This window comes from Solenopsis invicta, chromosome 7 (genome assembly GCF_016802725.1).
Source record: "Solenopsis invicta isolate M01_SB chromosome 7, UNIL_Sinv_3.0, whole genome shotgun sequence".
In the NCBI taxonomy this organism is placed as follows: Eukaryota; Metazoa; Arthropoda; class Insecta; order Hymenoptera; family Formicidae; genus Solenopsis; species Solenopsis invicta.
In genome coordinates this window covers 16,859,774-16,879,515 of record NC_052670.1, presented here as the reverse complement: position 1 = coordinate 16,879,515, position 19,742 = coordinate 16,859,774, and the positions used below count along the sequence as shown (strand labels likewise).

At 30.4% G+C, this 19,742-nt stretch overlaps 1 protein-coding gene across 3 annotated transcripts in view; it reads right to left on the bottom strand.

Annotated features, from left to right (window-relative positions):
* The window catches only part of LOC105199686 (S phase cyclin A-associated protein in the endoplasmic reticulum), a 95,634-nt gene that overhangs the window by 44,811 nt on the left and 31,081 nt on the right, over nucleotides 1-19,742 (bottom strand). For 2 of the 3 annotated variants that reach the window (XM_026138389.2, XM_039451691.1), the window contains exon 11: nucleotides 14,639-14,802. In XM_026138389.2, the coding sequence (XP_025994174.1) occupies nucleotides 14,639-14,802 (164 nt within the window). Of the gene's footprint in view, nucleotides 1-13,208; nucleotides 13,761-14,638; nucleotides 14,803-19,742 lie in introns of those variants that run through there. The other variant, XM_039451692.1, reaches the window with a different exon arrangement.

Below are 19,742 nucleotides of genomic sequence, written 5' to 3'. Positions count from 1 at the left end.
CGTAATTCAAGGAATTGAATACCAGTGAAATATTGAGATTCAATACCAGCTTTTAATATTGAATATCGATGCGCTTTTATATATTAATACTGGTGTAGTATTGGAGAAATACTGAGATAATAGCAATGAGCCAAGACTTGAAATATGGTAGTACTGTTATAATATGAGATTACAATGTCACAACAATACTAAAAATCGATACCAATGTTCTATTGTAACATAATGACAAATACTAAGAATGATTCTTAATAGAATTCTTATACAGTCAATAATGCTGTCAGTATCAATAAATGCTAGCAGTATTTTATTGATTATGTATTGCTAATATTAATATGGATTTGTGACAAAATACTAACAATGATCCAAATATTTTTCAAACTTCTGTATCATTGTATGATAGGAATATTGACGCTGATAATGATTGTGTGAAGAGGATGCGTCAATATTTCCGTCAGCATACAATCGTGGATAACAAAAATCGTAGAAATAATCTTAGGTTGTAAAAATATTGACGTATACCATATTACAGATTCCATATTATTAATTAGTATCATTGATCGTGTATTGAAGGTTCCTTTAATATTATAACAATAATAATACTGTATGAAAAATCGATATTGATTCTGAATATTGCAACATCTGTGTACAAACATTGTTAGTTTTTAATTCTTTCCTTGCTTTGCGTTAGGAAATAATTGCACAGTCATGATACCGAAAATCTATATCGGAAATGTATTGGTTCAGTACTGACGTTCGACATATTTCTTGTATCAATTTCAGTACGAACATACTAAAAATCTATTGTCAGTATACTGGACTAATATTAATATTCTATACCGATCCACATATTAGGCTAATATCATAATATTGTAATTTTGCTGATCCAGTATGGAATAAATATTAAAATATGAAACTCATTTTTCGAGAAAAAAAAATTGATTTATCTCACCAAGATTCAATACTAGTTTAATGCATTCTGTTTCACTTGAGAATAGACCTTACATTAATTATAAATGCTTTTTAACCTTAATCAACATAACAAAAATTCCTTTCAAATGTTAAAAATCTTAATAACATAATTTTGATTACGATAAAACTTCTCCAACACATCACATAACATGGCTGTATTCCAAAATTCATTGTCAGCGCTAAAAATCTATAATTTACGTTACATTTATGGATTTTCAGCAATCAACTTGGAACGCAGTCATAGTTATAATATGCTAAAGTACACTAAAATAACCGTAACATTAACCGCAGATTTCTCAAAATTGTTAATAATAAAAAAATGTCAAATATTAGACCAAAAAATTACGAGAAACAATTAACTTTCATTCTTGTGTTAGAAGAAAATTATTTTCTATTGAATAATGTAATTAAAAGTGTATTCAAAATTGTTTGCATTTGTATGTACGTTATACGTGTATATTTATGTGTATTCGCGCACTTTACGCGAGAAACAATAAATTTTTCTACGAATAAAATTTTCTACGATTCAGATACTTCACGACAAAAAGCTCATTTATCTTTGGCGTTAAAGAGAAAAAGAGGAAAACCAGGTAAATGATCCCCGATAAAGCCGCTACTATTGGCGCTTCTTTGCTCAGAGATCGCGGAGAGATATGTGGGCTAAAAGAGATAACGGATAAAAGTTGATAGACAAACACACGCGTTTTTATCTGCTTATCTTTGTATGACGCATCTGTTACTCTATGAAGCCGTTCGAACACCATCGAAAAATATAAGAGATATCTCACTCTCATACAGCATCGAGAAAATTTTATGATAATTATATTTTCTATGGGGTATTATGTTGCTGTGAGAGAACCACAGATTTCTTTAGTTTTTCGGTTTATTAATTGCGGAGAAAACCTATCATCCATCATAAATAAAAAAATTTAATCTTTGTATATTTAATGTATATTAGAAAAAAGCATTACATCTCAATTATCAAATACACAAATAAGAATAGAAAATCTTGCTCAAGGAATTTGATAATTTTAAATTTCAACAAAATATTGTATTTTTATTGCATTTTGATATAATAATAATCTAAAAAGCACAATATAAATATTTCAATAATAGTATTAAAAAGTTCTTATTCTTGGTTCAGAGATATTGCTGAAGATATTTTCCTATCCGAAATTTGTTTCTCATCTCATAAAAACTATTATTGAATAAAAACGAATATACTTTTCTTGATGAAACTATGCAAAATTTCTTCGTGTAAGAAGCTTTTATATTCTTGCTCATATGTATAATATAATACATATATAAGGCAATGATTGTTGATTTGATTCTATTTTTGTTTGGCTGATAATCTTACATTTAAAACCGTCTTAAATATGTTATCAATCACAGTCACAATCGTATTAGCATTTTAAGACATTGCTTAAGATAGTCTTGAAATAAGATTTTACTTGAATATCGACTCGTATCAATTAACACGTTGACTACATAGTTAAAAAAAACACGAGACTAGTTATTTATTGCAGTTTTTCAGATACTGAGTACGAATTCGGTTCTCAAATTCCTCTAATAATTTTGAGAAAGCAGTTAAAGTTGTGAAAAGGACTTTTCGCGTATTTCGCCATGTTATATGTGACGCGCTGGAGAATTTTTTTGCAATCAAAATTAAGTATATTGTTAAGACTTTCAATCCTCAAAATAAATTTGTTGTTGGCTGCAATTAATACATAAGATATTCATGGTTAAATATAGTATCTATTGCGGCAAAGCTGTAAATTATTACGATTTGACAATTTATTGAAAATAGCTCTCAATAACATTTATTTAAACTTAAGAGTTTTTCAGATTGCTGAATACGAGTTTGATATAAAAATTGACAAATTCAAAATGATGGATTTAATATGATAAAACTCAAAAATGGTCCGGATTATTGCAAAAATTGATGTATAAAGGTCTTTCCATGTTGAATATAAATCCACTATCAAAATTAATAAATTCAAAATAAGGAAATTAATATAGTGAATGAAAATTAAATCGCGTATGAATTTGAGCAAAAAAATCATGTATATTTTTCCACAAGAGACTATATGCGATTTAACAATAAATATCATATTAATCACATAGCACATTAAACACAATCATATTAAACACAAACAATTTCTTTCGCGAGTTGAAATTCCTAATAATGTACTTAATTATGATTGCAATAAAAAAACGTGTATGCATCCAGCACATCACATATTGCAGTTATAATGTGACAAAATAAGTGAAAATAACTCTTTTTGAATTTCTATTGTAAATTTCTCAAAATTGTGTCGTGATAGAACAATTTAGAAACCAATTACGTATTTAGCGTCCAAAAAAATATATAACTATAAAAAGTGACTAGTCTCATTCATGTCTGAAAAAATGTCATTTTCTAAACTGTGCTATTATTGTACAATTAAATAACTAGCCTCAACGCCCTGTATCAACATATTATTTAAATGCGTAACTTGATTACATTTATTCGTCATCAAAACTCAATAAAATGTTTGTGTCTTCCTTCAAAAAATTAAATAGCTGGCATCTATTTAGGAGTTAATTCATATTCGGTTACTAACATGTTAAAAGTTTAGATATAAAAAAGTATAATGCTCGTTAAGTTCAACTGGAAGAAAGTTATAAAAATCGCATCATTTTCGGCTGTTTACGTACAAACAGATGTGGCGTTCATGTATTGTGCAATTCATTACCACATTGTCATGACTTATTAACGCGCCAACATTTACAATGCCACCGAATCATTATTTGATGATATCATCCAGCATGAATGGACATCAACAGGCATTATCGAGCATGCCCCACGCGAGCGATCGTCGTTCATCATTTATTCCGCTGCAAAATTGCTTGTCTTTCTCTAAGTCGGGCAAGTGGCGGAGCAACGCGGTTACGCGGATCACCGTACATTACCGGGTCTGTAGAAAGAAAAATCGGTCTCCATGCGCGCAAAAAAGATCGCACATTATTTTTCAGGGAAGGAGTGACGGCGAGTGCACTTAACGACCGTCAAATAAGTATTACGACGTACAAAATGATCGATCGCCGTTACACATCTGCGCGCTTTAAAGACATGAGAGCGAAAAGCAACCTTGCCGCCGTGAGTAAAAATCATGACTAGGCCTTTCTTGCACATCGGCAGGAAATTAATCATAATAATCCCACTACCGGTGCGCGCGCTCGACAATAATTCTGATCGCGCCTTCGTCATTCATTATACAAGACCAGACAGTACATTCGGTGAACATGAAATTCGCAGATTCACCCAACTGTAAAGTACGGCGAAGGAAGGTAATGAATTTGGGATCTTTTTAGCGCGACATTGTCATATACCAGCGGGAATTGCCGCGTAATTTCAGACGCACGATCTTTCGATTATAAAAAGCATTCGTTTCCGCGTTAATAAAATGAAGATAATTCAAATTGTTGTCTATGTACTATCTACGTTGCAAAAGGCCAGATATATGACGCTTTTAATTAAAATCTCAAATATTGAATGCTTACGCGGAATAAAAGCTTTTGTGTACGTCTTTATGTATTCTGAAATACTTATATCCATTTTAATCAGTTAGATTAACTTTAATCTCGGTTTAACTTATTTTCTATTTTTTACAAAGAATTAAAAAAAAGATAAGGTTTTCCTAAGAATTAGAAAAAAAATAAAGAATAAATTAAATCAACATTAATCCATTCAATCCCAAATGACTTCTTTCCTGTCATGCGCTTTTCTCTTTTAAATTTTTGTAACTCGAATTTTAATCAAGATTTTGAGACTGCAATTAGTATTTAGGAATAAAAAGTTGACTTTTCTGAAAATCTTAATCGATGAAGGGGAGAAAACGATATAAAGATTGAAAGTAGTAAAAATAAATAACTTCTATTTTTTTTACAAAAATTTAAAAAGGCTTTCTCTTCTACTGCAATAATTTTTTTTAGATTTTTATAAACTTTTTTCTCTGGAAAAGTGGATAAATATTTTTCAAAGTTACTTTTGTTTTTTTATTTACTTTTGAAAAGATTTCCTACTTTTTCAGAAAAAATAAAAATAATAATTTATAATTTATACAAATAATTTTTATTATACGTACAGAGGAAAAGGTAGTATTATGACCACTGTAAGTATTATGGCATTATCTTCGTTATTTTTATCTCAAAAATTTTTTCAAAATATATTTTAACATTTATTTAATATATTTTTTTTGAACGCATTGTCACACACAAATATATGTACATACTTGAGTGCTTCTTGTGTTATTTAATATTTTTTTGGCTATACACATTTCGAGTTAAACAATAGTATAAAATTTTGCTAATTTAGCTCTTTAAAGGTAACACTTCCAAATAATAACATAATCGTCACATGGGGTCACTGGACCCTCCTCCACAAAATCAGTCGCCATTTGCCAGCTTTTTGATAATTCGTCGCAAAAGTTTTACATAACTTGAAGTTTGTCCTTTATCATCCAATAATTCTTTTTTAATTAGAATTTAACATAATAAAAAAATTCAAATAAAAAAAAATGCAAAATTTGACTTTTTTACAAAAATATTCATAAAATTTTTAATTTTTGAGATAATTCAACAAAAATTTCGGGATGTATTCTCAAGATAGTTTACTTTCAAATAAAAATTAGTTTCATAGAAAGTTATTCGATTTTGAATGGTCTGTGTACCCTTAAAGTTAGCGTGGAATCTTTTGGACCCCAGGTGACCTTTACGGGTTAAACATACTTAATAGAGTTAATACTCTTATTCGATTTTTTTCAAAGAAGTTATTTAATATAATTATTGTAGTTCTACTACTAATCAAGAGACACATTGCAGTAGCGCGAAACCGCCCCATGTATCTATCTATACAAGTCAGCGATTTGCGAGTATCTGAAATTATCAGATCTCAATAACAGTTGAATCATTAAGAGGATGCTAAAGTACCGCAAATTACCGACATTTACAGTGCATAAAATATCTTCGGATTGGCGTTACAGAATCACAAAAACTTTTTTTAGAATTGAAATACGCGTAAAAAATAGAGGTGTTCAAGTCAATTTTCAGAAAATCAAACAAAAATTTAATAAATCATTAAAAATTCACTTGTGTAGTCGTCACGTAAGGTTATCTTTACCTTAATACAGAAGTTGTGTAGTTCGTACAAAATGATAGTAGAGCGCCCTTCAAAAAACGTGCACAAATAACACTGACCATGTGAAATTACGACTAACACCTAACAAAAAAGATTAAATGAAGTGCTTTTACCACATGCATATTTGGCTCATTGTCAGCAAAGCTGAACTGTCATAAACAGAGCAGTATGGTACCCAACAGTAGTTGATAGGTCTTTTCGCAGATGACGAAATAATCGAAAAACAAAGACAGATCTGTGCGATAGATAAAGAGCGATAGCCTGGTCTCGCTCGAAAAATAATCTTCAGCAATCTTCAGTACCGACGTCAAGGAAGTTCTTCTGTTACTTTAGCATTCTCTTAAGTCTAAATAGTCTCAATTGATAGCATGGGTACAAATTATATAACAAATGTTTTATTATTTTTCTTCTACGCACATTATAAGCGGGGATATCGCACAAAGTCTAAAATTTTAAAATTTTATTTAAAAATCTCATCACCCTCAAAAAATGTTTTCTTATTCACATTTTCTATACGAGATGGCGCTCGCCTACCTACTAGTGTCGAGAGTAAGCAAGTGAAAAAATTAAAGAGCAAGCGAGCGAGTAAATTAAAAGAGTGAAAAAGCGAACGAAATAATGCAAATTGTAGTAAGGTGTTGAAAATATCTAAATATTCAACCTAATGTAACCTTGTTGAAAGATAAAGAATATATCTATCTTTTGTCGGAATAGCGTACTTTCATCATCACTGTGGCAACAGAGTCCATGTAATGGTAAGGTTTTGTGCATTTAAGAGGATGCTATAGTGACGAGAATTACCGACACATTACAGTGTTCATTAATTTTCGAATTGGCTCTACAGATCACAAAATCCTTTTACAGAATAAAAGTATGCACCAAAACAAAATGCGGGCTGGTAAATTTTACGAGAAAATTTAACAAAAAATTAAAAATTTATTTATTTTCGGCTCGTGGATCTGTCAACCGAGGTTAACTTTTGTCATTTACTAACGTTCTGTAGCTCGTATGTATGAAATGAGACCAGGCCGCACTTTAGAAAATTCTAACAAACAACACTGACTGTGTGTTATTCCAGTCAAAAGCCTAACAAAAAAGTTTAACATGTAAACAGCTGTACGTGTACAAATTTCGCTTAGCGCACGTAAACAATGGCAAGCAGAGTAGTGACTGTAGTTGATAGGTCTTTTTATAGATGGCGAAATAATCGAAAAACAAAGATAGATCTATGTGTTGAACAAAGAGCGATAGCTTGGTCTCCCTCGAAAAATAATCTACAATGCCGACGTCGAGGAAGTTCTTCGGTCACTATAGCATCCTCTTAAGAATTGTATAATATAATATAATATAATATAATATAATATAACATAATGTAATGTAATGTAATGTAATGTAATGTAATGTAATATAACCCTATCAAGAAACAATATTTTTAAAATGTATTTTTTAAATATTTAAAAAACATTGTTTGCTGATAGGGAATATACATATTATATGTTGTTGAGCAAATACAATATTGATGTTTGTATATGTTGGTAAAATCAGTAATTTTTAAATATAATAATACTTTCGTATTATTTAGAAAAAAAGAGCCATTCCATGAATAATTAAACAATTTTTAATTATATTCCGCATATTTCGTTAAATAACATTTTACTCAAACATTTCAAGGCTTGTTTCATTTTTTAATTGTTTTCTATGTAATATCAAAATATATTTCCATTTAACATATTATGAATAAATAAAGATGCTTAAAAATAGAGATTTTGAATTATTTTACTGTTTACTGCAGAACAAAGAACAGATAATATATACTATAAAAGACCTTTCGATTTAATACGTTTATGTTATAATGTATATTGATTTGAATAGCATTAATTGTTTACAATTATGCCAATTTGCAATCATGTCTTGTCATTTTTCATAGTTACTTATTGTAACAAGAAATTTTACTAACTAGGACAGACGTGTTTTATATTGTAACTTTTGTATATATTTAACAATTACTTTTATACGTTTTTTTTTCTCAATTCAAACTTTCTATTACTTTTCACAGTTTTCATTCAAACATTGGACTTTTGCAAAAAATTTGAAATTGTTCTCATTGTTTCGTCACATTCTATATTCAGACGGCGCAAATCTTTCTCGTTTATCAACAAAGAATTACCTTTGCACATCGTATTTTATTGTGTGACATATTTTTATGAATTAACTTACAATGAAAAAAATGGTATTTTCCTTCCATCTACTTTACACTTACATGAATACTAATTTTTCTCTTCTATTCATCATTGATAGTTGATTTGATTTCTTGCTTTGTTATCATTAACGTTTTTCTTTATTATATTGAGTTTATATTTAAAATTTTTCTAAATATAAATTAAAATTAAATTACTTTTTGTTTACTATATTATTATTGTTGAGGATAAATGTTCTGCGCCGTAGTTATCGGTTGTGGTGGCACTACTTTCTAGAGGCTTAGATCGATGGATCGATCTTCTTACGCTGCGCGTCTGTGCTCTTACGTTTCCCGCGTCTCCTTGCATCCACGTATACACACGCTGCTGCGTGCATTTTAAATCTCTTAGTAACATTACCAAATATATATACTTTGTACCAATAATTGTGTGTCTCACTCTGCACTACCGAGTTACTTATTCTAACAATTATAAGTAAAACTCATTTCTGTATAGCTGAGAATGACCAAATAAAGGTCGAAAAATTCTATTCGTTTTTTTTATCTACCATAAGTTAGATTAATAAAAATTAATTGTTCTTCATATTAGTGCTCAAATACTTGGCCGATTCTTACAAATCCGTTTTAAGAATTTATGGGTTTTAATTGTATTATATTTTTAAATTAAAAGAGACAGGAAATCAATTCTTCAAATAATAATAAATAAATAAAAAACGAAAATAATTTTGAAAGAGATTTATTTACTTAAAACAAAATTCCAAAAAATCTAAAAAATTCTAAAAAATCGCAAAAAAATAGAAAATTTCTTTAACTAATAAATGATTTCATCTTTTTTGAGTAGACTCAATCGATATAATTATAATTTGAAAAATGTATAATAGGATATAAAACAGAAAAATATGTTGGGCTATCTAGGTCCTAGGCCGGTATTCATAGTCGATTCTTATTTCAAGATCGTCTTAACTCTTAAACACGTAAGTGGGTCTGAGAGACCTCATATGAAGTTTCGAACGCTTGCTGTGTGAAGACGGAATGAGATAGGAAGTTCGGACCAAGACGTAAAAAAAAAGTTTGAAATCTCCTCTTTCGATTGATATGGTTGATCAATTTTTTGGTCAACTAGAATTCAAATGGCACGGCAACAAAGTTTTGTTAGGGTCAATACGATCCATATAGTGTGTAAGTGAAACTTTTTTTGTGAGTAGTTTACATAAAAAAGCTGGACAAAATACGTTCGAACAGGTCGGTTTGCGGATGTTACTCGCATATACTCTGTCTAAAGTTGGAAAACTATAGAATGCTCTAGAAAAGGGAGTTTTTCCGAAATATATCATGAAACACATCAATTTTCAATTTTAGATACGATTTAATCAAAAATACCTCATATTCGCCTTGTTATATAAGTACATTTTTTAATAAAAATGACAATGATATAATTTTTTTTGAGAAAGTATGAATTTTTAGTTTTAAAACGCTGTATTGTAAAGTCCTTAACAGATTTTTGTTGCAAAGATATGATTTTTTTTTAAGTGGATTTCTAGATGCCCAAAAATACCTCATATTCTCCATGTTACATAATTATACTTTTTAAAAAGAATGACTTTGCCAAATTTTATTTTGACAGTGTGACTCTTTAGCTTTAAAACACCGTATTTGAAAGTCCTTAAAAGTTTTTTGTTGCAAAGATATGATTTTTTGAAGAAAAAGTAAATTTTTAACCAATCTCTCATTTTTGCTTAATGGTTTTTCCTTTACAACTTCACAATAAATTATTTTTCGGCAATGCCGATTGTGAAGTCACACTCCTGAGATTCTGAACTTTCAGTAAAAAAAAATTGTTAAAAAATATTGATTGTAATCAAAGTTATAGCTTCTCAAAGTTGGAAAAGTCTCTCAGACCCAAAAATGTGTTTCCGTATTTTACAGGATCGGTGTGTTTAAAGGTTAAGTAACGTCTTAAAATGTTAATACTCTGATTGGTTGATGGCATCTTAAGATGATACTTAAAATGATGTTAAATATAAGAATCGACTATGAATACCGACCTTAGATTCGTTTTCATGTATGGTTAACCAAAATGTTTGGATAACTATAACTTAAAAATTAATACATACTTTCATAAGCTTATAATTAAATAAATAAAAAATTATGCGCAAACATATACATAATTCTTTAGTTTATTTAATCATAAGCTAGAAAACTGTGTATTATAATAATTAATATTACAGCCTTGACAAGGAAACGGTCGGAATGATTCCTCATCAATTTTAAGGAGCTTTAAATATGTTGTAAAACATTGAAAAATATTTGACTCATATCTTTTTATCTGCTTATCTTGAGATTTAGAAAAATACTAGAAATTTAAAAAAAAATTGATTTTTTCCAAAAAATAAATATATTGTTATCCAAAGTATTAAAAAAAATCTCTAAAACTTTTGCATAAAACGTTTTTTTCATATATCTCATAGTTTCAAAGATATTCGCTAAAAATGAAAAAATTCATTATTTTCAAGTTCTAAACCTCGAAATAAACAGATAAAAAAATATGAATCTAATAAGTCTAATATTTTTTAATGTTCTACAACATATCCAAAGCTCATCAAAATCGGTGAGAAACATTTTCAACGGTTTTCTTGTGAGAAAAAAAGATTCAAGTATTTATGTATTTAAGTTAAATAGGTAAATAATTAAAAAAATTTAATCAAGTTAAAAAAAGTTAAATTGACCACTGTTTTTATTGTTAATGTGTTTATTAATTTTCCAATTATAATTATATATAATAAATATATACATATATGTATATATGTATATATTATATTAAATATATACATAAAACCTAATCTTTTAATTACCACATATTATAAAACGGACCTAAAAAAGCTAAAGGCAATCTGCATTAATAAAAATAAGCGTTAAACGTTTTCACGTTATTATCTTGGTGACGTATAACGTTTGATGTACAACGTTTTAACGTTCGACGGAAGAGACGAGAGATATGAGAACACGCGACAGGATTTTGCTCCCCGGAAGACACGAGCGAGGAAAAAGGGGACGAGCGCGTGAGAGCGCGGCAGGGAAGCAGCAAAGGAGTTAAACTGGCGTTTTGGGGGGTCCTCGCGAAGGAAGTTGACCCAGGTGCGAAATGTCACTCAGACCAAAGATCGACCGATGCTACGAAAACACGGTTTGCGTCTCGTCACTTTGCGTGACTCGCGTATTAAGTTCGGAATCGGCGCGACACGGCGCGGTTATATTTTCAGACAGGGTGGTCCGGCGGTGGCCTCGGAAAGCACACACAACGAGTGTTCTTTCGTCTCCCATTCAAAGGGGCGCGCGTCATCTTGAATGGTGTGTATTTGCGCAATGAGTGACTCGACCAGATCAAAAGACACGGGTTTCGAACGAGAGTCGCGCACTCGCTCACGTGAATGCATATAAGATGCGTGAAAACTTATCAAACGTTAATAGCTTCAGTGAAAAGGATGAGGATCCACTGTCAACTGACGCAAGAAACATTGTAGAAAAATAACTAACAGTTACGAATAAATTGAAAACATTTTTGCACATTTCTTATAGAGAATCCTTTTGGTTCGAAGAAAAGCCAAATTTTTTTGAACCGTTTTGTTTCACTGAATTAAAAATTGGTTTGTATTAAGAGAAAAATATATTATCAGAAACAAGTAAAATGTTGCAATAATAAAATTTTTTTTCTTACATGGACTTGTTTCTTTCAACAAAGTTTTATACTAGCGATAACAAACGCATTTATTTCACTATATTACTAATAATTATACATGTATTTATTGTCACGACCGTTAGCAGTACGTAAATCATCCATAGAAGGATGCGCGGCTGAGCGTTCTCCCGTAAAAAGAATACTACGAAATATAATTAATACACTCACGTAGGGCTTGATACTTTGCAAAGACAGAGCCTTATCAATTGTCTTAGCCAGAGTCAACGGTTTTCTATCCCGAATTCGGAGTCTTTATATTTTAATCAACTTCAGTTGAATTTATTAATATATTAATGTATAACAAAAAATTTAACTCGAAAAATTAGTAATATTAACATAATTTAGTTTAGTGAATAAAATTTTGAATAAGACCAACAAAGTTTCACATAATTAACAAAATTTAGTGATATATATCGATCCGTAATGGTCACACTTCCAAATAATAACATAACGGTCACATGGAGTCCACTGGACCCTCTGACACAAAATCAGTCGCCATTTGCCAGCTTTTTGATATTTCATCGCAAAAATTTTACTGGACATATGTTGAGGTCTGTTCTTTATCATCCAATATTTTTTTTTTTATTAAAATTTAACATAATAAAAAAAATTCAAATAAAAAATTGCAAAATTTGACTTTTTTTACAAAAGTATTCATAAAATTTTTAATTTTTGAGATAATTTAACAAAAATTTAGGAATGTAATCTCAAAATAGTATACTTTCAGATAACAAATAATTTCATAGAAGGTTGTTCGATTTTGAATGGTCTGTGTATCCTTAAAGTTAGGTCCCCTTAAAGTAGGGTCCAAAAAACTCCGGTTGACCATTACAGGTTAACATAAAAAATTGCGTTAGGCCGGTGCTATTTATTTTCTGAGTCGAAAAATTCAAATTTTGCAACATACAAAAACCTTCCAGTAAACCTTCCAGTATGTAACATTCAAAGAATATATTTAAAAAAAATGTTTTGTTGTAAAAATAAATAGTTTCATTAAAAATGCACCGAACAAAAACTATTTAGTTAGTATAAGCAAATATTTTTATTATTTTTTATTATCAAATTAATTTACATTTAACAGAAATAAATTTTTTGTTACACAAAACAAATAAAAAAATTTAATGTCTTCAACAAAAGTTGTTTAGTGAAGAAATTTTTAACAAGAACCAAATAATTTGTTTTACATATAATACAAAATTTAGTTGCTTCTGCAAAATACATATAAATAAAAAACATTAAAATGTATGACGACATTGGCTTACGAAGTCGCACATGCGACGCGATCGAGTTCCAAACGATCAATCGATATCACATAATAAAGACAACGATAAATTTAACTTTCAATTAAAAAACCAATCTTTTTCAACCAAATAGATCTCTCAATGTTTGAGTAACATCAAATTTGTGACGCTTACATTGATGACGCGTTAGTGTCTTTTTTAATAAATTTTGTACGTTTTTACTGTCATGTTAACGTTTTTTTTTTGTCTTAATCAAAAATAAATACTATCTCAGCGGCTTTAGCCCTTTTATTGAGGAATTCTATAAAAAAGACGGGAAGACGCGTAAAGACACGTTACAGAAGTTACGATTTCATTGTAGATGATTGCCCGCCATTACGTAGAGCGTTCGTAACATCCAGAAAGAAGTGGAACACTGCTAATTATGCTTCGATTATCCTAATCAGTGAAATAATACTTTAGTCGCCTACCAAGATTAATTTTAATGGTCCGCGATTTTGCAACTAATAATCGAATACTCTACAATACTGCCGATATTTTTCGTTGATACGGAGTACCAATAATGTAATTTTTAAATCTCAAGAAATATAATTAGAAATAGTTTAATAAATTCTTAAATTACACATTAATCCTTCCAAATTTAAGACGTCGTAGAATTAATTTAAATAAAACAGATATTTGTCAATTAAATATTTAGTATTTGTTTAATATTCCAATGTGTTTTTATTATTTAAAATGTCTTATTAAACTATATACTATATTTTTAATTAAAAATAGATTTTAGTTTAGTACATCATTTTAAAAATTTTAATTAAAACCATAACATTTTATTAAAATGTAGTATAATGTTATATTCAGATATTCAGATAATACTCAAAAATTATCATTAAAATAATTTATAACTAATAAACATTTAATAAATATTTTTAACATCAACCTGTGCATTTTTTAAATTATTGAATTTTTTAATTCAATTTTGCACTAACTTAAGAAAATAAATCTTTTAAAAATGGATATAAAAATTACAAAAAAAATTCTTTTGTAAAAAAAAAGTTTGAAGTGATAGAAGTATTTTTGAGAAATTGGAATGAAAAAAAGATTATATACAAATACTAAAGATACAAATATGAAAACATTTGAATTCTACACAAAACAATTCCTTCGCAACGTTCGGCTGCACAACTTCCAATAATATACATTAATAAAAACGTTATTATCGTTTAAAAGGATTGGGTTCTTATGCGACGCCAATATTGAAGTTTCGAGATCACATAGCATAAGACTGTACTCATAAATTGAGCGTTTGAAGGACTTACCCGGCAATATCTTGAACGCGAGTCTGCAAGACCGTTTTCTCAAAGGGTTCTTCAGGGATCAGGCAGCACAGCAATTGCGTCGCGCTGGCAGTTACTGTACTATTTCCGGTTGAATTGGTGGATACATCCTGAGCCTGAGCGTGGTCGTCGAGGCTACTCAGAGTCTGTGAAAGAGAAATACAGTAGTTGCAACAAACGAATATAACACTTTTACGAAGCCATTCCATAAAGTCCAGGAAATGTCAATTTTTCAAAGGAGTTTCATTTTCCGTCCCGTATTTTTAGATACGACAATTTATTGAATTTATGCACTCGGCATTGATTAAAACGGATATTGAAACTCTTATCGATTTTAGCATCTCATTACAAGATCTCAGTTTGGAATAAATCTTAAATGCACAAAGGAATAGAGTTATAAACGTAATCGGAGAGTATTTCTGGTATTTCTCTCCTGTATCATTTCTATCATACACTTCCCAAAAAACTTCGGATACATAGGTTTTTTTTCAATATTTTTCCAATGCACACATGGATTTGTCACGTTTGACGTTATTTCTCTTATCTTAAAGTATGAAAAAAAATCTACAAGAAAATACATGAAATATCTCTCTACATTGCAGTTAAAGATTTCATAGTTATTTTAATAAACATTATTTATTCAATATTTTATTTTTAACAAACTTTAAAGCAAGTAATAAACACACATTGTTGTCAACCGGTATTCCATTCTTTGACAATAACTAAATAGAGAATCAACAATTTGTCAAAAATTGGAAAAGATAAAAGTTTCGATAAAAAATCATTTTTCATTAATTAGCAAAATTGTTACTAATAGAAAAAAAGTAACACGGATCTGATACGTCTGTGCGAGATTTTACATGCTCGCCATTCAGCGATATATTAGTCTTCTTTCGTAATCACTGCCTCGAGTCGCTTCTACTACCTACTTTTTTAAAGAGGACAGCCAGATAAACAGATATGCTTGTTTTACACTAGACGCTATTTCGTTGCGGAACTTCTAGATATACGTGAAGGGTTAATTTAGATTCTTCAAATCAAAAACAACGTAAACAAACAAACGCGTCGAGATTAATTTTTATTTAAAATCTGAGGAAAAGAATTTGCTAAGAATTGCTTTCCAAAGAAAGACGTATAACATATATGTACCTAACTCTTGTCTACTTAATAACGCGAAAGAATCGCGGTGAATGAAAAGGGGAAAAAATATCTAACATAAGACACAGAGAGAGAAATGTGAGAGCTAGGATCCATTAAACCTCAGTGTACAATTTCGCGTCGCAATTAAAGTGACAAAAAATGACGAAAGGTTTATTGAAATGTAAAAGAAACGGGAGAAACATTGCTCCAATCGCACACTGTCGTATCGAATATAATACGACCGCTATTAAATATAAAAGAAATGGACGAAGCCATCGATATCAAAGTCATTATTTCTATTTTTTTTTTACGAGAACATGCTCGTTGAATAATTGAAAAATCAATAAATTTCTCATACAGCCGTGATCGAAGGAGTTAAAGAAATTCAGCACATTTTTTTACTTGCTAGGAGACAATTACACCGGTTGGCTATGTAGTTAGCGTCCAATTCCAGTCGATCAACCAGACGCAGCGAATTCCTGATAGGTTGAGTCATTGTTACAGATCCGTTATACCGAGGCAGACTGGATGGCATGCACACACATACACGCGCATTTAGGACGCTAAATTAGTGGTATCGAGTCAAAGAGTTTCGATAAGAATTCTAGAGACAGAAATATGAGTCCTAAACGGTTTAGCTTCGATCCCGATAAGCCATTTCGAGGAATTCTGTAAAAAAGCCGTACACTATACTTGTTCTGCACTTTTATTTAACTTGTGGACCGCCGTGAATATCGTGCTTCGAGTCACGTCAAGAATTAGACTTCAATCAATCGAAAACAAAATCACGTTTTTTTCTTTGAATAACTTTTGATGATCGGTTTCTCAAATATTTACAAATCGATTTTCAATCGTCCGCTCTTCTTTCTTTATAAAAATCTCATTCAAATTAAGCGCGCAATCCTGCCTTTTATCTATAATAATACAAAGAGTGATCGTTATAAAATGTATACCTAACTGAAGAATAAATCTAAAAAATATAAATTTGAAGTTTTGCTCGCATTTGTGATTAAATAAAGCGTACACAGCGAATTTAAACACTTCAAGGTCATGTACGTACGTCATACATTGTTAAATTTGAAATGTCAAATTATAATTTGAGTCATTTTTAATTACTTCTACAGATCGCTATTGCTCCTACTCAGTATACTGTTAATTTAACTAATAGCGAATTTGATTGCATTACGGCGGTGTATTAGTGCTCATTAAAGCCGCTGTACACTAATCTAAAAACTCAAGTGTAAAAGTGACAAGTATCATTTATCTTTACGTAGATTTGTATACGATGGCTTTAATGTGCACCAGTGCGCACTAGTGCGTCTAATCGAATTCAATATAAGACAACGAAGTTAAACATTTTTGCACAAAAAAATATATTAAATTTGACACAAATTTAATTTATTAAGTGAACACATTAATATAGATTAGGTTTACTTTAAAACAACTTAAATGGATTGATTGAGGTTGTGTTGTTAACTACATGTTTTATGTTAAAATAAAAATTTTGACTCGCAGGGAACTGAAAAATAACAAAATGTTATTTAATCGAAGGAATTAACTTAATTTTTATCCTTTATTATTTAACAGTGCATATTTGTTATTGATTTTTGAAAGGTACACGACCGTAGGTAGAAAATATTGACGCGCATAATCTTTTAAGAACTATTGTTGTGCCAGGCAGGCCTCTCGGATGAAAAAGATAATGTTACGAACCGGCCGCTCATGAGAGGTAGCGAAATAATCTCCCACGAAACATTAAAAAGTGGTTTGACCACTGCCTTGACAAATTCAATCCCTATCCGTATTCAGAAAGGAAAAAGGGCTGCCACGACTCTCTGATACGGGGCGAAAACAAGACGCCAGCGAGACGTTGAAATTTCGAGGAACGCATATATCGGGGTATGTTCGGCCATAAACGAGAGATGCTTTTATGTTAATCCAGTTTTTTTCCAAACTAAGCGTCACGGAAAGAGCAAGTCGATGAGAAGATTTTAAAGAATTCTATGAGACAAAATATAATAGCATGAATTTTATGATTCTTTGATTAACCAATTGGTACTTTTGTTTTCGCATTTTATCTACGGTGCCGTTATTATCCTTTTCTTTTCTTTACCAGAAAATAATTGCAAAGAAAAGTCATCCATACTGATATACCAATACTTCGTTTTCGCCATTTCTTAAACAACAGCTAAGATTAAAACTTTATAAACATGAATACAAAATAGAAGAAAGTTTCTTTTATTCGATGGTAGCAGTTATAATACTGTTTCGTATTTTGTAACAAATAATGTTTTCACAACATAATCCAAAGAAAAGGCCTAAAAAATTGAGTCCCAAAATTAGCACGATAGGGAGTAATAACAGAATTCAGGCACAGCTCCTAGGAGAGAGTTAATTATAAAATAAATAAATAAACTAAATAATAAAATATATTTTTATGTATTAAATAACAAAATTTATAAAAAAAAACAACACAGTTTACAAAATTAAAATGCTAGAATTGAATCCTCCCATTATACATTTTTTTTTTATCAGTATATACATGGATCTGTCCCGTCCAACAAAATATTTTTCTTACCTTAAAGAAAATGTGAAAACATATATGAATCAATTGTCAATATTATAGTTAAAAATTTCGTCCTTATTGCGTTCTCATGGAGAGGTGTACTAGAAAAGTATACACTGCACGGTGATTTTATATTCCAAACCGCATTATGAGGAAAATATAAAAAAAAAATATATAAATAAAACAGTTTTAGGAAACTACAAACATATAATGATCTAATATCAATAATCTAATCGCTATTGTTTAAACTACGAAATTTTCAAAACAAAATCATGCAAATTTTATTTTAACTTTTCATTTGTTTTTTAAAAAAAATGTTATATAGACTAAAGCTATGAATGCATGAACTATGGGTTTTTATTCCTTTAATTACCTAAGTAGATCATGTTTTTATCAGTGCGGTAATACAGTTTAATGTTTAGTTTCCGAGAAATAAGGGAGTGCCGCTTTAGGAGCGCTGTGCCAGTATTGGCAACTTTCCTCTATCTGTAAAGAATCATGGTTAAAAAAAAAAAAAAATTACACTCCAAACTTTTGAGCGATAGTGTACATTTATATTGCCAGTGTAACAAGTATTATAAATCTAAATTTTGTTTCTCGATGAGACTGTCGAAATGTAACCGTTTTGAAAATATATGCGTTGAAAAATAAAAGAGGCCAACAGGATATATACTGTGCGGTTACCCGTGCATATTTTTCACATGTATAATTTATCTTTTGCATTTATGTGACGATCTGTTTTAAATCGTTACATCTCCTTTATATATCAATGTATGTATGTGGTCGTTTGGACCTCCCATTCATTTGACTCGGAAAACTTGTATTTTCCCCTCTTTTTATTTTACGGTCAACGAATACAGTTTGTAGTCGTCGAGAAATCGTTTTCCCGCGCCCATCAACTGGGATGCAGTCACGCATAAATAGAAATATGAAATTCTGGAGCGAGAAAGGGATATGGCTAAACCGATCGGACGGTTTCTAGAGATTTACTGTTGAACTGTAAATTTGTTTGGTCGATGGACTAGACTAGGAAACATTGGCGAAGGATAGGATAGGACGGGGAGCGAGGGAGGAAATTGGCGAACCCCTTAAGTGATTCGTCTCTTTGCGTAATGGTCCAGACCGGAAAGTTTGTCCCGACTCCGGCAGGGTGAATTAAAGCGATCCTTTATCTCGATTTTCTTAAACATTTCGGATCGATTAGAAACCGCCGTTTTCGTTCGTGAGACACGCTACGACTTATCAAGTGGCAAAGGAACAAACAACACAAAACAATACGCTTAGAAACAAGAAAGCTCGTATTCTCCGTAAAATTCGTGCGCTCTCAACTTTTTTTTCCTATTTCGCATACGCAGCTTGTCCGCGTCGAGTTCGACGCAG